Raw genomic sequence first — 23807 nt, forward strand, 5'->3', positions numbered from 1 at the left:
AAGATTTCCTGAGACCGGTTGGGGGAGGGGAATACTTTAAAAACCACCCTCTTGGGCCAAATCAGCATGCCAGTCCTTTGTGCCTTCTCTGTGCTGAGGGCGCTTTCTGCAGAATGGCCTGGCGAAGACTGCTTTGCGGCCACTATCTTCTTGGATTTATTTGTATACAGGGAGGATCTTTCTGTCCACACTTCTCTTATCCTCCCATCCTCCTAACCCCCACCCACTCCCCACCATCCCATTCCCCCCCACCATCCCATCCCCCCACCCTCCCGTCATCCCATCGCTACCCCATCTTCCCACCCCTCATCATTCCGGCCGTGAAACGCTGTGAAAAAAGGCCGGAGACTGTGGACCAGGGAAAGTGCTGCAGCGCGCGGCACAGGTGTGACTCGCTTAGGCGTGTCCTTAATCCGCAGCTTCCCCAGTCCACAGGGGGAGACGCCGCTGTTGGGGACAAGGGCTGTTTTTTTAAACACAGAAGTGAGGGTGGGAGCTGAGCGCTCCTGAGGATGGAGGTGGGGACATTTCTCAGGAGGCAGGAGAAAGGAGGGGGGGAATGAGGAGGGAGCAGAGGTGAACAGCGAAATCAGGGAGAGCAAACCCACGGAGGCTGTAGCCTGGCCTGAGTCGTCACTGGTGAGCGGCCCAGTGAGCCAGGGTGTGAGCCTGGTGTGGCGTGGCGTGTCTGGACAGTTAGGAATGAAAGTAAAAACAGGACCACCAGTGAGGAAGGTGCTGAATAGTCTTGGGGAGGGGATAATGGTGTAGGCTACAGCAGCAGCAAGGAGAAGGACAGTGACAGGCAGGTGGTGAGGACAGATGTGTCAATCACCTGCCAGAACGTGGGGTCCTGAGTGGAGAACAGTGGACCCGTCGATACCCATAGGAAGCAAAGCAGATTAGTCATGTGTGCATACACTTTTGTTGTGTGTTTTTTTTTTTTTTTTTTTTTTTTTTTTTTTTTTTTTTTTTGTGTGCTACATTGTGGCTTTCCTGTACATGTGCATGTTTTACCAGTACTGAGTGCGTGTGTGGGTGCGCTGTGTGTTCTGGTGGCTGGGTGTGCGTGTGGAGGTTCATGCAGGACTTCGTGCCTTGGAGGCCAGCGCTCTTCCAAACGAGCCTCCGCCGCGGCCCCTACAGACGGATGTGCTGTTTCCTAGTTTGGCTGTATATGGAGAGAGGAGGTGATAGCTGAGGTTAGCTCAGTGGCAGCAGAGGCAACATAAACAGCATGGCTCCCTAGGGAGTGAACCACAAGTAGAGCCGGAGGACGAGGCTACATCCCCAGCCTGGGCAGTGTTGCTCATGGGAGGGAGAAGTCTACCTTTAAAAAAATGCCAGGTTGCGGTGACACGCGCCTTTAATCCCAGCACTCAGGAAGCAGAGGCGGATCTCTGTGAGTTCGAGGCCAGCCTGGACTACAGAGCAAGATCCAGAACAGGCACCAAAACTACCTGTCTTGAAAAAGAAACCCTGTCTTGAAAAAAAAAAATGCAGGTAGTTTTTCCAGCCTGTGAATCATGGGTCAAGAGCCCAGAGCTGTCCAAGTGTTGCATTGGGTCCAGTGATAAGGAGGCACAGGGTAGCAGATGCGTGACACACTAAAATGGACCTTCCCCGAATCTCCCTCTGAGCGGTGATGATGATGGCTGCTTCTAGAATTTGAATAATAGCTTAACAAACAGAGCAAGTGTCTTGGAGACAGATACGGCTTCCGTCGCCGTCGGCTTTCACCTCAGACCTCTGGTCTGTCCCCAGTTCCCAGGGTGCGGAGACTGTGGGATGGAGCAGATCCCCTGTCTGACCCAAGCTGACAGAGTAGCTGCCAAGACCACCTTGACGTATCTAAAGGACGGCTCTCCTCTCTCCTCAGTGTCTCCCTCTGCACAGCTTCCTTACTGGAGGCAGAAACTGACCCAGGCTCCCAGGGCTCGCCCGCCTGCTGCCCTCCAGCCCTTTCTACTGAAAATTCAATTAGCAGAGCTTAGCTGGGTGCTGATCTCCACTATCAGGGAGATCAAAGGGACCCTTAATGCTCCCCTCAGTGGAAGCCGCACAAGGCCAGTACCACTGATGCCGAATCAAAGTGGGACCCTAAGTCTTCCCTCTCCTGCGGTGGAAGGCGACTCTGAGCTAGAGTATGCTGTGCCGATGGAATAGGGAGGGGACCTGGGATGTCCGTCAGGACAGGGTCAGTCCAGGGAGAATGGGGGTGCAGGGTGGTCACAGGTAGAGATCCCACTCTGGGGCCACATGCCGAATGCTGGGTTGCCACCAGGCAGAGGCCACCCAGCTGTCAATGTCTGAAGATTCTACATATCTATTCGGCTTTAAGGCACAAAACTTCAAAAACAACCTTTTGGTGGGCCGTAAAACAGACTGGTAGCTTTGGCAATGGAGACTGATGACAGCAAATCCTACACTGTTTTGTCTGTTGGTAGACAGGGTCTCGAGTAGCCCAAGCTAGCCTCAAACTCATTACGTAGTCAAGGATATCCTTGAACTTCTGCACCAAGTGCTGGGATTACAGAAGTATACCACCTCACCCAGTTTGTGCAGTGCTGAGGATTGAACCCAGGGCTTTGTGCATTAGAGGCAAGCATCCTACCCACCGAACCACATGGCCAGTCCTGGTGTTATCTACAGCTTTTAGTGCTCCAGCGTTTCTGTGTGGTCTTCACACTTCGTAGAGTAAGACCCAGGGTGAACCAAGTTCCTCTCTGTCTCTAGGACAAGCCCTGTGAAATGTTCTTTCTTCCAAAGCCTGGGATGGGATGATAGTCTCTGTTTTGCCCACATGTTCTTTTTTTCCCCCCAATCAGGAAATAGACCCTCTTGTTATCAAAGCTTATGGGAAGCCTGATTCTTATACCTGGGCCCCGAGAATCAAATACAATTTGTGAATTCTTTCTAGATAAATGTTACTTTAAACCATGCTAAAAACAATTGAGAGAAACACTAAAAAATAATTAAGAAGTAAAATAAAAAATAAAAACAATAAAGACAGGATTAGAAAGAAAGAAGTAAAACCCATTATTCAGACAGGCTATAGACTAACCTAAGGAATTCACATACACACCCTTACATGCAAACACACTTACATGCATACATATACCACAAGTGTACACACACACACACACACACACACAGGTGTACACACATACTACACAAACACACACACAGACACATAAAAAACACAACACACATGAATCACAGATGCACACACACACAGAGGCACACACAGGTACACACATACACAGACACACACACACAGTTGCACACACACAGACACATGCCCACTTTACAAGAACTACTAACCTAATTTGGACCCCAGGAGTTAGCTGTAGAACACATTGTTTTTCCGAATCCCACAGTGAGCCATCAGAAGGAAACCAGCTCCAGCTCCCCACTGTGGAAGAGGTTTCCTGGCTGAGGAATCAACTCACTGAGAAGCGCCAGACTGGAAAAGATCGGTGCTGCCCCGAGCAACAGACGCAGCAGAGGCTGTTCACTCACAGGATCAGAACGGTGGCTCCCAGCAGTGCAGATTCAAGGCTCTCTATCCCAGACCCAGAGGCAACTGGAAAGCGATTATTAAAAAACCTCCCACAGAAACGCAAAGGGTCCAGAACAGCCCCCAAGCAACCCTAAAACAAACAGACAGAAAATGGTGGAGACTTTTATTTCCCGGTTCCAAACTTCGCTCTAAAGCCAGGGAGGGGCATGAACGCTGGCCTAAGCCGACGCAGGGGTAAACAAAGTCAGAAGCCACACTAAGCCAGTTCCACAGTTAATTTTCAGCAGAGATTATCAGAGACAATCCAGTGGGGAAAATAAAATGTCATGCAAGAAAGAGGGGAAGGGGCAGGTGAGAGGGCTCAACTGATAAAACCGGACTGCAGCCAAGCCTGACAGCCCAAGTTCAATCCCCAGAACCCACACAGCAGAAGGAGAGAACCGACTCCTGAACAAAAGTTGTCCTTTGACCTCTCACGTGAGTCATGTGCACGCCACACACAAATAAATAAATGTAAAATAACTTATACAAGTAAACCAACCTCACTAATTTAGTTCTGCATACCACAGATTAAAAAACTTACCCACAAAGCCAAACGCTAAACGTAGGAGGGGAAAAAAAACTGAAACTTTTAGAAGAAAGTTATTATGAACCCATTGGGCAAACACATCTTAGCTCTGACTCTGAGCTATGATCAAAGAGAACATGTACAAACTGGACCTTGTTAATATTAAAACCCCTTGGTTTCAAATGCCACCAGTGAAATGGGAAACAAGGCATTGACTACGAGAGCACATTCCCAAAAATGTCTTGGACAATGACAAATGTCACCCCATTCTAAAGGGGAAGATATTTAAATAGATATCTCTCCAAAGACCATCTAGAAACGGCTGATTTATACAAACGCCCTCAGTACCATTAACTGTGAGGGAAATGAGAAATAGAACTCACAACGGGATGGCTGCGGCAGACGGAGAGCAGCCAGGGGCAGGCGCTGAGGACTCGGGGAACCGGAGCCCCAGTCAGGTCTGGGCATCAGGGCAGCCGCTTTAGAAGGGAGTCCAGTCCTTTCTTTAAAAGTCTAAGGTGAATATACCACACAACCTAACAACCCTACTCTTGGGTGTACATCTAAGGAAAATGAATGGCTATCACACACAGAGAGATATAGACAGACAGACAGACAGAGACAAAGACAGAGAGAGAGAGAGATTTGTAAATATTCACAGGTCACAGCAACTTTGTTCAGAAAGGACGAAAAGTAGAGACAATCCAGCGGTCTACCAACTCCCAAATAAGTGGATAAACAAAGTGTGGTCCATGCATACCACTGAAAGAGAATGAAATGCTAACATATGCAACAGCGGACGAAATAAATGCAATAAATGCGAGCCCCACTGTCAGTGAAAGTGGCCAGACCCAGAGAGACCACAGGCTCCATGCAGGGCGAGCCTCCCTCTAGGAGACAGTCCAAAGCTCAGGCACAGAAAGCAAGCCTGATGCTTCGGGATGCTTTCTCGAGAACAGGGGTGGCTACGAGTGAGGGTGGAGGGGTCCCCCTGCAGCACAGAAGTGTCCATCCAGTGTGAACAGGAGAAACCTGAGTGACGTCGCCGTCTCCCTCGCTCCCTTGGAGAGTGGCGGCTCTGGGAACCGTCCTTCTTTACCTGCCGGGGAGGAGCGAGCTGTCCTCACTCTCCCCCCTGGTTGTGGTGTTAAACTCTGACTTGGGACAAACGCCCACCAATGACCTTAAAGCTTAAACTGTCTGTTTCCAAATAACTCATTCCCATGACGCGTTTTTTTGGGGGGAAGGGGGGGATTATGCAGAGGTGAAGCGAACTGCTAACCACCGGGCTCCCTCCGTCCCCTCTTCAGCTCTACACAGCACCAAGGGCTCTATGCAGAGGTCCCCGTGACATCACCAGACCTCGCCGCCGCTGCCATGACAGTACCAGACGAAGGAGCAGAACTCACCGATTTTCTGATTGAAAATCTTGTCAAAGGTTATTTCGTTTCTTTCTGCAAGATACTTCTGCATCACGCTCCGGATACTGCAAGAAAAGAGCGGCTGTTAGAGCGTGGGTGCACAGTGCCCTGAAGACGCTCCAGTGTTCCCGCACGAGTGGCACTGTTTGAGGAAGCTTAGGGACATTCTGGAGATGGGACCTGGCTGGAGGAAGTGGGTTGCTAGGAGCATCACATACTGCCTGATCTTGGGTTTTTTGTTTGATTTTTGTTTTGTTTGCTTCTTTGTCTTGTTTTGTTTTGTTTTGGGGTTTTTTGTTTGTTTGTTTGTTTGTTTGTTTGTTTTTACCCAGATGTGAGCAAGCAGCCTCGGACTCCAGCATCCACAGCTACAAGCCTCTCTTGATGCTATGCCTTCCTGGCCACGGCAGACTGAACCCTTGTCTGAGTCAGGGTTACTACGGCTATGATGGAACACCATGATCATCAAAAGCAAGTTGGGAAGTAAAGGATTGATCTGGCTAATTCGTCCACATCATAGTTGTGGTGATTTGAGTAAGAATGGACCCCTGCAGACTCGTAGTTGAGTGATTGGGGGTGGCACTATGAGGTGTGGCCTTTCTGGAGGAAGCATGTCACTGGGAGTGGGCTTTGAGGTTTCAGGAGCTCAGGCCAGGCCTGGTCTCTGTCTCTCCCTCCTGTCCTCTTCTCCTCTGCTCTCTCTCCCTCCTTCTCCTCTCCTCTCCCTCTCTCCTCTCTCTCCTCTCTCTCCTCTCCTCTCCCTCTCCTCTCCTCTCCTCTCCCTCTCTCTCTCTCTCCCTGATGCCTGAGGATCCAGATGTAGAACTCTCAGCTCCTTCTCCAGCACCATGTCTGCCTGTACACCATGTTTCCCTCCATGACAATGATGGGCTAAACCTCTGAACCTGTAAGCCAGCCAGGGCAGGGACCTGGAGGCAGGAGCTGATGCAGAGGCCATGGAGGGGTGCTGCTTGCTGGCTTGTTCCCCATGGCTTGCTCAGCCTGCTTTCTTATAGAACCCAGGACATCCAGCCCATGGATGGCCCCACCCACAATGGCCTGGGCCTGCCCCCATCCATCACTAATTAAGAAAATGCCTGCAGCTGGATCTTAGGGAGGCATCTTCCAGACGGAGTTTCCCTCCTAGCTTGTGTCAAGTTGACATAAAACTGGCCAGCACAACCCTCAAACTATAAACCAGCATAAACCCTTCCTCTCTCTTGCTGTGCATTTGGTCACAGAGATCCAGCAGAGTAACTAAGGCGGAGGACAGCTGCTGGAGATGGACGTCATGGCTGTGACCTCCAGACCACGTGGCTCTTAGGCCTGCTGTTTGCACAGGAATTTGGAAGAGTTTGGACCTAGGGACTAGGGAAGCCCTAAATTGCTATTAGCAGAACTTAATGGGCCATTCCAGGAGATGTTCACAAGGCCGGAATGCCCCCAAACATGAAGACAGTGGCCACACCCAGCAGGTCCACCGGGACAAGAGCTGCCCTGGGGGCCAGGCCGGTAACCATCGGCATTACAAACAGTGTGGCTGCCTTCTTCCTGTGTCCCTAAAACCTGAGGGAGGCTGAAATGAAATGGGGTGAGGAATAGAGGCCACCTCAGGGTAGCGTGGCATCCAGGCCAGGGTATGGCTATTGCTCGAGCTTCTTCAGCTTAGTGACAGAGAGCAGAAAGATGAGCGTGTGAGAGATGAGCAGTTCATCAAGGAACGGGCAGGAATGTGAGCGAAGCTGCGGTTAATGGTCGGTCGCCTTGCTCACCCCTGATGTGAGGGGAGGGGCTTGGTCCTGCCTCAACTGAGGGTACCAGGCTTTGCTGACCCCCATGGGAGGCTTTACCTTTTGGAGAGTGGATGGGGGGTGGGGGGAGGCTGGAAGGGAGCAGGAGGAGGGATGAGAGGGGGACCTGTGGTTGGTATGTAAAAATGAATAAACAAAAGTTTTAAATAAAAAAAAAAAGTTGCTCAGGGGATGTTGAAAAGTCAGGGCCTTGTAATTGTGATTAATTAAAAAAAAAAAAAAACACACAGAGACCCAGATCTGGGACAGTAGGAAGGACCTCGCTTACCAGGGTGTTGCAATATGAGGGGCGTGGCTGAGCAAAGACCCCCACCCCGACCCCTACACCCAGGCACCCAAGGAGGGTGCTTTCTCATTTTCAGCCACAGAGGGAAGCTGTGGTCCACAGGGTCGGGGTAGTGGGTGGGAGGTGGGATGGGGATGAGGTGGAGCGGGTGGGGGAGGGGTGGGGAGTAGCGGGCCACCTCTCAGATGGAACAGAATGTGCGACCATCCTCACGGTGCTGGTTTTCCGAGAGTGAGGACCCATGGAGGCTCGCACCTCGGTTCCAGAAAGCTGCTGAACCCTGGCCATGCGGACGGAGCAGGGTCACGGTCCCCGCAGGGAACTTCTGAGAAGGTGAAAGCCTAAGATGCACTGGGAGATCCCGGAGACAGAGGGTGTCAGACCAAGCTACAGGCACGGAGTAGATGGGGCCCAAGAGCGCAGTCGGTCACAGGGACCACAGGCAACAGAGCTGAGGGTGTGGATGCCCAAATCGGTTGGAGCCCACATGATGCCACCAAGAGCCCCGGATCCTGGACCTGGGGCTGTGGGATTCTGCTCTGCTGGTTGGATGTTGGATCTTTCCTCTCCAGGAGTTGATCACCCCCACCCACTTTGGGAATGGGAGTATTTACTCCACACATGTATGCTGGAAGTAAGAAACATATTTTTAATGTTACATGGACTTACAGTTAGGAGTTTGTCTTTAGTCCAGGAAGAGACTTTGGAGTTTTGGGTTTGTTTTGTTTTGTGACAGGGTCCTAGAATTCTCTGTGTACATCAGGCTGGCCCTGAACTCACAGAGATCCCCCTGCCTCTGCCTCCCAAGGACTTTGGTTAAAGGTGTGCGCCACCCAGGTCAGGCTGAGACTTTGTCCTTCTGAAAACAGGGTGGGAACAAGAAGACTTTTGAAGTGAGACCAGACACAGCGGCACCATGAGATGGCTCCGAGCCTACGGGGGCCCGGGGAGAAAGTCATGCTTTGGTGTGAAATGTCCCCCACAGGATCGTGTCTTTGAGCTCTTGGTTGCTGCTGGCGGTGCTCTTTGGGGGCCGTGTGGGTCCTTTAGGAGGTGGGGCGCAGCTGGAGGAAGTGGCCATTGGGGTATGGGTCTTGAGGTTCAGAGTCAGAACCCACTTCCTGCCCCATCCTTACTTCCTGATCCATCCAGATGTAGGCAAGCAGTTTCATGGTCCTGCAGCCACATCCAGAAGCTTCCTGCCACCATGCCACCCCCACCATAGTGGACTGCACCCTCAAACAGTGGGGTGGAGCAAACCCCGCCTCTTCAGAGGATTCTGACAGACATTTGGTTACAGCAGCGGGAAGAGGCGTCGACACAGTGGTGTATTTTAAAGACAACATTAAAAGTGCAGCGTGAATGACCCTGATCCACAGAGGGAGGAAGAGGGGGTCACTGCCCCTCAAGGATATCAGCTGTATGAGAGATTCCTCCCACTGCTATCCAGGACTGCAGGAACCATCCAGGGACTGATAGCAGCCAAGACTCCAGCCACCACCCTCTCCCAGGACCTGGGGCCAACTCTGTATGTGGAGAATCCATTTCAGAAGATGCCGAAACTTACCCTCAGTATTCACCTCTCTCTAAAGTATGCATGAGTATATGAGTATGCACATACACACCGCCTACACACCCTATTCATGCACACACATGCTCTTCACATAGTCCCATGCATGCACACACACCCCACACAGAGCCCCATTCATTGCATACATACCCCACACAGTCCCATGCATGCATACACATATTCCTCACACAGCCCCCATGTATGCACATATACCCCCCCACAGCCTCCTGCATGCATACATACCCCCTACACAGCCCGAGGCATGCACACATCCCCTGCACACAGTCCCAGAGATGCACATAAATGCCTCGTGTACACTGAGCACACAGCCCTATCCACATGCACACACACCATATGCACACTCCCACACAGCCCCAGACATGCACACACAGAAATCCTGCTATCAATCTCTTTCTTAAAAACAAAAGCAAAAGATTCCCCCCACCCACCCCCAGGTACAGGATTAGTGTTTTGAAATCATTTCCACACACCACCAATTTTAAAAGTGATTAAAAGGGAAGAGTCTAGTTACACTAAAATAAAAAACCTGAAATACTTTGAAATTAAAATCTTCCAAAACACGCACAAGACATTTATGGGGAAAATTATAAATCACAGAAAGAGAGAGAAACGGCAGAGTAGGGATATGTCCCGTGGTTATGAAGAGAAAGAATGAACATTAAGAACATTCAAAGATCTGCCAAATTTCATTATAAAGTCGGTCTGAGCCCATTAGGACCCCGAGGGGACTTTCACAGGATGTAGAAACAAGAAACAAATTATACAAAACAACACAGAATCTAGGGCAGCCAGTCCATTTCTGAAGGAGGAGCAGTAAGAGACCGGGGCTCATTATGAAAGAAGCATAATCAGGACACAATGACGCGTTCCCCGCAGAAGGAGCGGGGAGCTCAGAAAGCGAGCCCCACACACACTGAGCTGTGACGTGTGACCAAGACAGGAAATGGAGAAGGGGGAACTTTACAGTAGGTGAGCCCCAGGGCGCTGGTTCAAACGGAATGAAATCCAGTCCACCAGCCACTGACGGCAGCGAGTGAACAAGCGACCTCCATGGTTTACATTTACTGCGTGTGTGTCAATCTGCAGAGTGCCCGTGTGGAGGTCACCGGACGTGTGGGGTTTAATTCTCTTCTACCTGTGGGTTTGGGACACGGGACTCCCATTGTCAGGATGGTCAGCCAGGACCTTTACCCATTGGGCTCCTCCCTGGCCCAGAATTCCTTTTGTATAACCATTTAAAGACAAACCAAGGTATAATTCATTTTTAATTTTTGATGTATGTCATGTCTTAGTTAGGGTTTCTGTCGCTGTGAAGAGACACGCTACCGTGTCCTACCATGAACTAAACCTCTGAAACTGTAAGCCAGCCCCAATGAAATGTATTTCCTTTATAAGAGTTGCCATGGTCATGGTGTCTCTTCACAGCGATAGAAACCCTAACTAAGACACAAACACATGCGTCTATGGGAGCCATACCTATTCAAACCACCACGAGTCATAATTAAACGCATATCTTGGTAGCACTGGTAGGTGAGCCTCACACAAGTACACACAGCCTGTAACTCCTTGTCATAACAATAGATATCAAAAGTTTCCACCAGCCTTAGAAGGTGGAAATGCTTCTACAGATTTCTGGAGTCCAGGCAGCTAGGGGGGTCTTCCATACAGGCCACGTGACACAGGGACAAGATAGTGGCCTGCACTGACCTCCATGCCAGGCTGTCTTATCTCAGGAGCTTGCTTTTTTCTTTAGCCCAGCGGCTGCTCCCACACTCCACATTGTGGGTCCTCTGCTTTTCCCCAGCCAAGCTTCTGTGGCTGCAGAAATAGCCCGGGGTTTGCTGATCATTTGTTTGTGGACATCTGTGTTGCCACCAGTTTGGGATTGTTATGAATGATGGATACCTTAAATATCCATGCCCAAGACACTTTAAGGACAGGCATTGTCATCTCTTACAGGGAAGTACTGAGGAGTTCAGAGTGTTGGTCGCCTGGAGAACTCTATCACCCAGCCAGGGAAACCGTGCACGCCACCGTTCCAAGCACTTCGGTCATCTCACATTCCCACTGACTGTGTGTGATGCTTCAAGCTGCTCCTCCACCCCGTCCACACTTAAGCTATTCTCTCTAACTTTTAGACACGTTGCCGTGTGGAGAAGATCTTGTATTTTAACTTGCACTTCCCTCGTGAGCAGCGATGCTGAACACGTCCGTACCTGCTGACTGGGATCGATACATCTGCGTTTGTGAGGAGCCTCATCAAATAGTCCAGCTTTTCACTGGGCTGTTTGCCTGATTATCGAGTGTACGGCTTTTTTACGTAGCCTGGAAAGAACAGATGTCTACATGACTCCAGTTGTCTCCCTGAATTGGATCCTCTCATGTCTTCTCTTGGTTTATCATGGGGCCTTTCTGACACTGGTTTAGCTGATGACTTCCATGTTATGGATCATTTCCTTGACGGACAGTCTGTGCTTTGCAGTATTCATACCTCCAAGGCCATCTATATTTTTCCTTTAGAAGTTTCAGGGTTTTCAGAGCTGGAGAGATGGCTCAGTGGCTAAGAGCACTGGCTGCTCTCACAAAGGACCAGGGTTCGATTCCCAGCACTCACACCGATGACTCACAAACGCCTGTGACTCCAGTTCCAGGGGATCCAAGGTCCTCTTTTAGAACCCATGCACAGACACCCACAATCAAAATAACAAAATAAGCCTTAGCTGTAGCTCCCTTCAGGCCCAGTGTTCATTCCGGGCTGATCTCTGCACTGATAGGGTAAAAGGCAAAGGTCTTGTTCCCCATATTGTCCCTAACGGTTCACTGTTGTGTGACAAGACCATCCGATCCTCACTGAGTCATCCTGGACCCTCTGTGGAGCCAATACCACACACCCACAGGCCTGTGTCTGCCCCACCCGACCCCTCACAGAAGCACCATGGGGTCTGCTCTTCCTTGTTCCTTTGCTGGCCTGGGGAGTTTCACGGGTGACCTTAATTCTTTCTGAGGCAGCTTGGCAGTTCCTGAGTTCCCTCTGGGCCCTGGCGTAACTGCATCTCTCAGCTCCTGACATACCTGCCTTCATTTTCTCCCCATTCAGATGGCTTTTTAATTTCCCCTGGCACCTGTTCTGTGCACTGCAATTTATTTACGTCCATGTTGCTTATTTCTGAGTTCTTGGAGATGTCAGGTGCCCGCCAGGTATTGATCCTGGCTTAATTCTTCGGTGGCTAGAAAGCGCACACCAAATGGCTACGTTCTCTCTGGATTTGTTGATCTGTGCTTGACTGCCCAGCCTATAATCTATTTTTGAGTCTTTTGTGCACGTGGGAGCAGAAGGCATGGGTGTTGCTACTGGAAGAACTGACTGGCAAATGCTCGTTGGGTCGGGATGAGTAACGAACGGCGCCACTTAGATATTCCAGATTCAGGATTACCAAGTTCCTCTCTTATTTATTTATTTATTTATTTATTTATTTATTTATTTATTTATTTATTTTCTGTAAATTGCTGGGGTGGGGACGCAGAACTCACAGAACTCTGAAATTTTAATCCCGACTCTGTCCGTGTGTGGGTTTGATGATACCTGCCCTGTCTGTCTTGTAGCTCAATTAGACACACGAACGGGGGAGGGGGAGTGTCCGTGCCTCAGTGATGAGGGGACCCATCATCCCATCATCGAGAAACATCTCTTCTTGATGCATGTCACAGCCTGGGTTCTCCTGCCTTTTTCCTTAAAGCCTGACCAGGTTGCTGCAAGTTTCTCTCGGCTGGTGTCTGGGTGGGGTCTGCTCCTTAGCATCTTGTGTTTCCCCACCTGGGTGAGTTTCTGGCTGGCAGCCCACAGTTGGGCCTTGCTTCCCTGTTCTCTTAGACCGTCTCTGTCTTTTGAAGCATGTGGACAATTTGCATGGAATGTAACTATGTGTGGGGGTCAATTTAAGCAGATTATCCTGCTCTTGTGTTGTGTTTCTCATCAGCTCCTTTTCTTCACATTTTTTTTTTTTTTTTTTGAGCTAGTTTCTTAGCCATGGAAATGCAGGTTGAAAGGTTTGGGGTTTTTGGGGTTTTTGTTTTAATATTTTATTTATTTTGTGTGTGTACATGCACATGCCACAGCGTGTATATAGAGGTCAGAGCTCAACTCGTGGGAGTCAGTTCTCTCGTTCCACCATGTGGGTCCTAGGGCTGAGGTCACCGAGCTTGGCAGCAAATGCCTGTACCTGCAGAGCCATCTCACCTGCCTGACTAGTACAATGTTTCATAATCACATGGTCTGTTACCTCGATCCATCCCAAAACACTTCCAGTGTGCCCAGAGGATCCCCGTGTCCACTGGTGATCTAAGTCTGCTCCCACCAGAGGCTAGTCATCCACGGGCCATGTATCTTTGTACCTTGTGACCCCTAGAAATTCCATGTAGAGTATGGTCTTTGTGTCTGGCTGCTGTTGCAGAGGCGGCCTGTGGGTCCCTTTCTTCGGCATTGCTGAGGGGAATCCTGTGGCCTGCATAGACCACGTGACCCACCGATTCCTGATTCCAGGAACACATGCACTATTCTCCACATGGAGCTAATACCACAAAACCTCTGTGGACAGTGTCTGCCTTCTGGCCCCTGCATGGGCCTGGATGGTAAATTAGCCAGAGCAAGTGAGAAACGTGCCTTATCTGTCACCGGTGTGTCTTCTGTGGGAGAACAGCTCTTCAGATACTTTGCCAACTTTGAGGAGGACTGGTATTTTATTATTTAAAATTGAACAGCAGCTGGGCAGAGGGACAGCAGTGCCGTGGAGACCCTGCTGAGTACATGGTCCAGACAGCTCCACAGCTCAAGCGTCTTTGCCACTATCACTTGGCAGGGCCGGCACTCTGGTTCAGCAGGGAAAGGTGCCTGTGGCCAAGTCTGACAACCTGGGTTCAACACCCAGGACTCACACGGTGAAAGGAGAGAAGGGACCCCCACAAGCTGTCCTCCAACTTCAATGCACACCCCCACACACAGTTAATTAATGGAAGGACCAGGCACCCGATCTCCGCAAGCCAGGGGAAGAGAGGCGGAGCCCCAGCGCGTCCCTGTTAGACTCCGCGGCTAACCTGACAAGCTCCACCTAAGGCCTGGCTGTTTTATTCTAGTGTATAAATATTTTGCCCGGTAGGCATCACGTTCCCGTAAAAGTCTAGTTGCACAGGAAACAGGTGGGGAGACCAGGCCAGCTGGTGTGTGCGAAGTGCTCGGCAAACCACGCACACCCAGACGGCAGTTGTCACCATTCATCAGGGCCACAAACCACAGGCCAACTTTTCTTTAAGAAAAAGGGCTCAGCAGTCACTTCAAACTGTAAGTCCCTCGGAAGCGAAACCGCAAGATCTGGGTGTTTTGTTTTCTAATGTACAGTTGCTAGAGATTTTCCACAAACAACTCATTAGGCACACAACCCAGAACCAAATATCCAAAGTCACCATGGAAACTTTGCCTCGCTGTTTAAGCCACCAGACCACACAGGCTGCTACAGTAGGCTGTGTGAATGTCTCACCATGCAAAGGGGGCCAGCTCCTCCCCAGCCTCCTCCATCCCCCAGCTTCTCCCTCACCTCCTCCATCTCCCCAGCACTCAGTCCCCCATATAAAACCCACAGCTGTGAACCATCCAGCACCCACAGTCTTTGTCCCGGAAAGCTCACAGGCCAGTGAAGCTGTGTGACCTCCAAGCTCCTTGTGCTACTCCAGCAAGAGCTGGACAGTCAATGCCATGTCATGGGGTGTGTGTGTGTGTGTGTGTGTGTGTGTGTGTGTGTGTGTGTAGTGTGATGCAAATGTATGCCCACATGTGTGTTCCAGCAGATGGAGGTAAGAGGTCAATGAGTTTCTTCCTCTATCGTGTGCCATTGTTTTTCTATTTTTCTTTTCATTCATTTGTTATCCCATTTATCTACTTACTGACTGACTGATTGATTGATTGATTGATTGATTGATTGCAACAGGCTAGCTCTGCTTCCATGGCTGCTCCCTGTCCCTGCTGTCCTCACTGCCCTTCCGGTGGGCTTCTGCTCCAGGTCTGACCCCAGCCTTGGATGCATCCTCAGCAGGAGCAGGGGAGCAGGGCAAACCAACCTCATTTTAAGGTTGTGACCTTGGCTGGCCCAGAACTCACAGAGATCCACCAGACTCTGCTTCCCAAGCAATGGAAGACGTGCAATAGCATGCCCGCACCCTGCATGCAACACCTTTTTTGAGACTGAGTCTCTCCCTGAGCCTGGAGCTCACAGTCTCCATGAGGTCAGCCGGCCAGCCATCCACAGGTATCCTCCTGTCTCCACCCCCTGCACCAGGGCTACAGACAGGAGCCACTGGGTGCGTGAGTTCTGACGACACAAACTCTGGTCCTTCTAGTTGCACGGCAAACCCACCTTCCCAGTTCCCTCTCCTTCACACTACATCAAACATACTTGAATTTCGTTGCCCAGGTTCCAAGGGGCAGCACTGGACTGCACCTCATCCAACCCTGTCCCCCTGCATCTCTGCACAGCTTACCCTAGGGGGCCCAAATAAACAACTCTGACAGGACAGTGCCAGAAGAGTAGCTGGAGACTGAGATCTGAAACCCACCAATCCCAATTGGCCAAGTGCAGCCAATGAATGAGCCTCTGGCATCCCGGATCCTTCATGCTGAGGGGGCTGTTCCTCACCATCCTCCATCTCCATCTGAACAGAGAAGAACCCAGACAGCCAATAGACAATGCACCTCAAGAATTAGCGGGGTCCCATGACCAAGTTCTCAACAGTGGAAGCTTTACCAGATGGGACAAGCTCTTCCACGTCACTTCCTTAAAATGAAGTTGGTTTGCCCTGGCTCCTCCCCTGCTCCTGCTGAGGATGCATCCCAGGCTGGGGTCCGACCTGGAGCAGAAGCCCACCGGAAGGGCGGTGAGGACGGCAGGGACAGGGAGCAGCCATGGAAGCAGAGCTAGCCGCTCACTGGCTTCTTGTCCTTGCCAAACCCGGGGTCATGAGAAGCCAGGCACCGGGGCGCACACCTGCGATCCCAGCACTGGGAAGGAGACAGGCGTTCCAGTGCTCCGGAGCCGCCCAGCCCAGCCTAATCAGGGAGCTCGGGGAGAGACTCGGGCCAAGAAATGAAAAAAGCGAATGTGGAGAGCAGCAGAAGGAGACAAGGACGGTGACCTCTGACCTCCACAGATGTATACACACACACACACACATGTGCATGCTCCCCTACATACGAATGCATATGCACACACATACACATACACACACGTGCATACTCCACCACACATGCAAGCATACAGACACACACAGAGACACACACACACACACACACACACACACACACACACACACCACACCCCGAGCCCTTCCACAGTGATCCTGATGTAACGGGATCTTAAACCACACCCTGCCCAACAGCACTGACCTTCAGTAAACCCTTAGGGCCCTCAGCTTCCCTTTATCTCAGTTTCTCAGACAACCGACACCAGGGAGGCCAACGGCCAAGGGTGGCATCCGGTACCGACACGGACGCGGAGCCTTCAAGTTACTTTTCAAAACAAAATGAGCCTCCCAGGAAACGTCCTCCCAAGGCTCCAGGAGTCCAGCCCCTCCTGCCTTGCCCTGAGCCCAGTGCGTTCTAGCCTCCTCCTGTCTTACCAGTCACCAAGAAAGGGTTAGGTTCCTCAGCTAGTATTTTTCTCACGTAAGGCTCCCCAGAATTGTCTAGAGAAAATGATTCTTGCGTCAGATACACTGGCGCACACCTTTAATCCCAGCACTCAGGAGGCAGAGGCTGGTGATCTCTGAGTTCTCTGCCAGCCTGGTCTACAGAGGGAGTTCCAGGACAGCCAGGGCTACACAGAGAAACCCTGTCTCAAAAAACCGAACACCAAAGCCAAAAAAAAACACAAGAGTCTCACAGCTTAAGGAAAGCTACCGAGTCCATTGTATCCAAACCTGCAGTTTAAAATAATGTCACCTCCTAGAACAGTGGTTCTCAACCTTCCTAAGGCTACAACCTTTTAATACAGTTCCTCATGTTGTGGTGACCCCCATCCACGAAATTATTTTCCTTGTAACTTCATAACTGTAACCTTGCTACTGTTATGAATCACAATGTAAATATCTGTGTTTTCCAATGGTCTTAGGCGACCCCTGTGAAAGGACCATTTGACCCCCAAGGGGTCGCAACCCACAGGTTGAGAACCGCTCTCCTAGAACTGTGTTTTTGCACCAACAAATGAATCCAGGAGTTCCTGATGCCATGAGCATAAAGAACCTTGTCTTAAAGTTCAACGCTTTGGACATCGACCATACCGTATACAGGGCAGCAAACTCCCTCTCTTTGGGGGGGTTGGGTGGGGATTGAACAGAACCTAGTGTGTGTCAGTCAGGCAAGGGCTTCTCCTGCCACGCTTTCATATCCCCAGCACTCTCCACTAGGCTGCCCACTCTGAACTTCGTCAAGGTAAGTCACAGGCCTTCGACCTGTGAGCCTCCAGCCTCCAGCCTCAGCCTCCCAGGTAGCTGGGATTCCAAGCCTGCACCCCCAGGCCTTGCTTTTTTTTTTTCTTAAACACATGCTCTCCCTGGGAGGATGAGGAATATTCAGCTGATAGCCATCCGTGTGCTGGGTTCCATGCCCCCTGCCCTGCAGGGCCTCATCTAGAGGAGGCCTGGAGAACCCGGCCAGGACAGTGGGGCCTGCACACTCTCGCGCTGTTCAGGGCTGCAGCTCCTGACCGGTTCCACGGGTGAGGAGGAGGAGAGAAGCAGGGGCGGGAGGCGCTGGCTTTTCCAGGCCAGGAGAACACAGCACATAAATGCGCCAAGGGCCGGTAATTTTCCCTTTAAATGCAGGGAGACAGAAGCCAGCGGGCGGCATCCATGGTGGGACTGGCTCGCCTCCACGGCACAGTGAAGACTCCTGAATGCCCACCACCACGGCATCAGGACCCATGCGTCTGCTGCAAAGAAGCACCTCCCTCCCGAGTCTGTGAGGAGGAACTGGCCGGCAAACACTGACTCACTGACAGAAAAGGCCTGCGCCCTCACTCAGCACTGGCCCGGCCGGCCGCCTCCTCCCTGAAGCATTGTGAGTCCAGCAGACACGTCATTAAATGAGTATTGCCCAGCAGAGAAGTAACAAGCTAAGTCGCTCCATCCGAGGACAGTCACCCGACGCACCCCTAATCTGAAGACCCAGAATTCAAGATACTCCTGAATCTGAAAGCATTGTGTGTTTGTTTTGATGCGAGGCCCTCACTAACAAGATGCCCCTTAGGGCCACGGTTGGGTGGTGTGCGTGACCCAGGGAGCTCCGTGATTAGACTCGTGTCCTATCTCATTATATACCTGCAAATATCCCAAAATCTAAAAAGACAAATCCCCAATCCGGGGACATCTCTGGTCCATGCACCTCTCCTAAGGGCACTCAGTCTTTCAGGCTAGCGTTCGCCAACTTGGGCCACATGAGAACTTCCGGTTGGGGTCTTCACATCCCTCGGTCTCCCCGACACAGTCTGCAGTCTCAGGGTTTGCTTAGGGGAGCCCCGTGTGTCCCCCAGGCTCGCAGACGTAAGTTCCCAGACGTAAGACATTAAATGCTCTGGAACTTGTTTTTGCACACCACGGAGAGGGATGACAATCTTGCGTGATAGCAACTGTCGGAGCTCCCCACCCCCCCACACACTCCTTCCCCCACAGCTCAGTTACTTGTTCATAAATCTAATCCGTGGACTGTGGATGCGGCCATCTGGGTTTTTCTTTTGGCAATCACCGACTGGTTACTCTGTCCCCTTCCTCTCCTGAGTCAGTGAGGATCCACTGACTTTACGGTCTTCACTGACTTTGTTCAGTGGTGGGGATGGAACTGAGGGCCTGGTCCCCCGTGGGGCGAACGCTCTACCACCGATGAGGTCCCCAGCCCCTGTGTTTTCTGGAATGAACAAGCTCTCTGGAGGCGTACTGACATCTGGACACTGCTGCACCTGCTCTGGAAACTGTCGCTCTCTATTATCCGGAGTCTCTTTAGTAAAACTTTGCTTCTCCCCCTACTGGTCTTAGCAACCCATCTGGAAACGCGTTCATTGTTGTGGGGGGGGGGAGGGGGGAGGTTATGCGCATGTCGCGGTGAGCATGTGGAAGTCAGAAGACAGGCAGCTTGCGGAAGTTGGTTCTCTCCTCCCACCATGGGGGTCCTGGGGATCGAACTCGGTTCACCAGGCTCAGCCACAAGCCCCTTTACCTGCTGAGCCAGCTCATAGGCCTTCAAATGATTTTTAAAATAGAAAGCAGTTGGGGGCATCTTAATAAGAAGATGGGGGGTGACAGCCAGGCGCTTCCTATCTCCCCACCAGGTTTCCTCATCGGCACTGCAACCCTAGACCTCAAGGAACTTCAGCAAAGCTCTTTGCACCAGGAAGTCGTCGATGCAGAACACTGTGCATCTGTACGACACTGTCACTGTCCACTTGTGTGTGACAACCGAGGCCCTCCACCGTGAAAGAATACAGCACCTTCACCCCTCGCCATCACCACAGAAGCCCCCAAACCAGGCTGCTTGCCCAGCACGCACCAAGCCCTGGGTTCCACCCCAGCACCACACAAACAGGGCACAGTGGTGCCTTCCGTAACCTCAGGACTCCAGAGGCAGAAGTCAGAACATCAGCTATTCAAGGTCATCCTTGGCCACACAGTGAGTTTGAAGCCAGCCTCTGCTACATGACATCCTGTCTCAAATAATAATAATAATAATAATAATAATAATAATAATAATAATAATAGTTATTTACTAATATTATTTTATTATTATTCTCAGCCAGCAAGAGTGGAGTATAAAGATACCCAGAACCCATCCTTAGCAGCTACCAGGACTGGGGACCCCTCTGCTTCCCACACTCCCTCCACCTCTTAAGGTATTTTAAATCAAATCTCCAGCAGCAGGTCCCCGATCCTGTACCGCTCCATCCGTGCTTCTCAAAACTGTGGGCATTTCCTCACACGGACCCGGGGCACTCTGCCCTGCCGCGCCCCAACCCCTCCATCCCAGAAGTAACTGTGACTCCTGAAGGTGCACAACCCTGTCGCTCTTCAGGGCCAGTCTTCCCATGGTGGTGGGGCTTGAATCAGGATCTGGTCAAACCCACCTGTCCCTGATTGTCACCCAATGCTGTGGCTCTGCCCGGACCCAGGGCCGTTAAAGAAAACGTCACAGAAAAAGTCTACGACACAGCGTGGAATGAGTGACCAACAGCCACCAGCGGAGTCTCTGAGGGTCTCACGTGCAGGCATGTACAAAGGGAAGCGAGAAGTCGGTGTCGTGGTGGCTGCTTTCCTGCAGACCAGTCTACACGTCAGGTCCAAACTGCTGCGGGAAAGTGGAGGGACGATGAAACCACAGGACTCGTCACCTCCTCCTAAGTGGGCTCTGCCGTCACGTCACGGGCACTGACTGCCCCAGACAGATGGGAGAGAGCCACAAGCCAGGCTGAGGAGAAGCCGCCAAAGGGAGCCGCCCCAGGTCTGTGCCCCAGGTCAGTCTACAGCACAAAAACACAGGCCTGCATCTGTTTTCACGTGGACCCAAGCCTGCCAGCCGCTGATCAGACCCTGGATGTGTCTGTTGCAGGGGGGGGGGGGAGGCAGGAACCCACTCTTTACATCAACACTAAACCCTTCCCACCCCGAGGGTTCAGACTGCAGTGCCAGGACACCAGCCAGGGCGTGCCCTGGTCTACACTTCAGGTCCTGTTGACAAGACCCGCTGCCCTGTTCTTTTTCCAGTCAGGGTGTCTTTGTAACAGAAGAAACAGCCATTTCAGAGGGCTGGAGATCACTCGGGAGTGCGCTCGCCTGCCTTGCCAGCGTGAGGACTTGAGTTCCGGTCCCAGCGCTGGAGAGGCGAACCCTGGGTGAGCTCTGGGTCAGTGAGTGACTTTGTCTCAACAAACCCAGGTGGGCGGCTTCCGAGGGACAAAATCTTTGGTGGACCTCCGGCCTCCACATATACACACACATGCAGTTCCATGTGCACCTGCATGTCGCGCGCACACACACACACACACACACACACACACACACACACACACGGGCATGTAACTCATGACCACAAATTTAGTCAGAAATAGTGAGGCCACATTGCAGGTGTGCAGTCCCTCGCTCAGCTTGCTGACACTGGAGTCCAGGGTTGAGTGGACCTGTGACTCACCACCGAGTCCCTCAAGCAGGCATGGGAGGGTTTCTCTCTCTCTCTCTCTCTCTCTCTCTCTCTCTCTCTCTCACACACACACACACACACACACACACACACACACACACACACACACACACACACAGAGCTAGGCAAGCACTCTACCGCCCCCAGACCCTCCAGACACCCATACTTCACAAAGAGGATACAGGCAGAATATCACAGCCTTCGATGTCTTTGAAGCTAAAACACAGACTTCGGTATTGAGCAGACACATGAAGGTTGATTCATGGAACTCTTCGTCTAATTTTAACTTAAATCCCTATCAAGAGCCATGGAGATACAGGTAGAAACCCTGGACGAAACAACTGCAAACCGTAGGAAGTCTTCTTGCGAGGATGTCTTCCATGTGAAATACTAGAAACCCCCACACACACACACACAAGCTGGCAGATCACACCAGCGCACACCAGGGTGTGTTGCTCGGGAATGTGATTCAGGATGCCGCACTGGAAGGGAGGGAGAGCGTTGGCACTTGTCTAACTCCTGAGGTCCGGGTCACACCCAGCTCTGGAGACAGCAGAGCTTGGCTGCAAGGATTCCGGAGAGCAGAAGCCTCCCCGGCTAATGGGATGTGTGTTTCTGCATCCCTGAAATGCTCCTCTTATTGTCCTCACGAGGCAAGGTAACCCATCAATACGATCAGGGCCCACCTTCCTCCTTCAACATGGAAAGCCTTCTAGCTCACGGGGCACCCACTTAATGCGAAGTGTGTGTGGAACCCACACATCAGTCCACATTCTCATTCGCACCCTGGTCTGAAAACTGACAACCACAGATTTTCAAAGCATTCACAGGGCCTAAAACCTCTTTCTAAAAACAGAACTTAGAAGTAAGCCGGCCACACATTCAACACCCAAGATACCTTGCCTAAAGCAGTCACGGGGATTTTACGTCTGTCTTCTTGACATCTTTGTGAACTTTAGGATTCTCATTTAAACGGAGCCACTCCTGTACTTTATGGATTATGAGGTGACGTGCACACCTCATTGTACACAAGATGACAAGGAACCAGAGAACTTCCCATGAAAGCCAAGGCAGGCTGGGGAGCTGCCATACTTGGGAGGCTGTGTTCTGGAGAACCCCAGAGGGGCAGGAAGAACCCAGCATTTGGACTGTCCTACAGGACAGCCTTGTGGCACTACAGACATTCCAAAGGTGTCAGAAATGTGTGACTGGACTGGACTGGTCGCTCTCCAAGAGCCCTTCGAACACGAGAGAGTCAGCTCCTGTGGGTTTTGCAGTCTGCTCAGGTCTAAGAAAGAGTGGGGGGGGGCCGCGGCAGCGGGAGAACTGCCCTCTGCTCTGCTCACTCCCCGGAGCCACCTAGAGCATCATACACTCCTGGCTCATTTCAGGGAAGGAAGGGCACCAAGTCAAGAGCAGAAGGCCTGTGGAGACCCCAGATCTCACCCGGAAGGATGGAGGGGTGCAGGGGGAGAGAGAAAGGGGGAAATGCTATGTAGAAGGTTCTAGACACACAAGGCCACTTTAGGCAGCTCAAAGAAAAAAGCCAAGGAGGCATCTGGGATGCACACCCACTTCTGGTTCTAGGGCTCAGCAAGCAGCTGTTCTTCCCTGGCCCAACTAGTCCATCCCCCCAACTTTCCAGGGTTCTGCCTCCATCTCCTCCAGGCAGCCTGGCACCAAGCCCCCAATACAAAGCTTCACATCTAAGGCAGTCTAGTTTGAGCTACACACACACACACACACACACACACACACACACACACACACACACATACATACACACACACACATACATACACACACACACATACATACACACACACACATACACACACACATACATACACACACACACACACACACACACACACACACACACACACACACTTCCATTGCTCCTCCCTTTTTTTGAGTTTTGAGACAGGTTCTCATGTAGCCCAGGCTAGCCTCTAACTCACTGTGTAGCAAAAGATGGCCTTGAACTCCTGACCCTCCCTGCCTCCACCTCCCAAGTACTGGGATTACAGCTGTGGACCACCACACCTTGCGTACAAGGTGCTGGGGAATCACACTGAGGTTTCCATGCATGCTGGGCACATGCTTCTGCCATCACATGTTTCTGCCATCACACGCTTCTGCCATCTGATGCGCACTCCCGGCCACTGTCACACACTTTGTGAAGTGTAGCGACGCCCTGTACTGCACACAACCCCAACAACCAGACAGTATGATGGAAGACTGCATTTTCCTGTGTCTGACGATCGCCAGGAGACTTCCGCTTGTTCCACGCTCTACTAATGAATGAATAAAAATACTTAGGACAGGGGTTTCTGTGGGAGCATTTTAAGGTCAGGAATGAGTAGGTATTGTGTGTGAGAGGT

The 23807-nt window shown here is 51.3% G+C and overlaps 1 protein-coding gene across 1 annotated transcript in view; it reads right to left on the reverse strand.

Annotated features, from left to right (window-relative positions):
* The window catches only part of Grk3 (G protein-coupled receptor kinase 3), a 96893-nt gene that overhangs the window by 65914 nt on the left and 7172 nt on the right, over positions 1-23807 (reverse strand). Inside the window, exon 2 of the mRNA XM_028858804.2 lies at positions 5501-5577. Within this exon, the coding sequence (XP_028714637.1) occupies positions 5501-5577 (77 nt within the window). The remainder of the gene's footprint in view (positions 1-5500; positions 5578-23807) is intronic.

The sequence above is a fragment of the Peromyscus leucopus genome, chromosome 23, assembly GCF_004664715.2.
Source record: "Peromyscus leucopus breed LL Stock chromosome 23, UCI_PerLeu_2.1, whole genome shotgun sequence".
NCBI lineage: Eukaryota > Metazoa > Chordata > Mammalia > Rodentia > Cricetidae > Peromyscus > Peromyscus leucopus.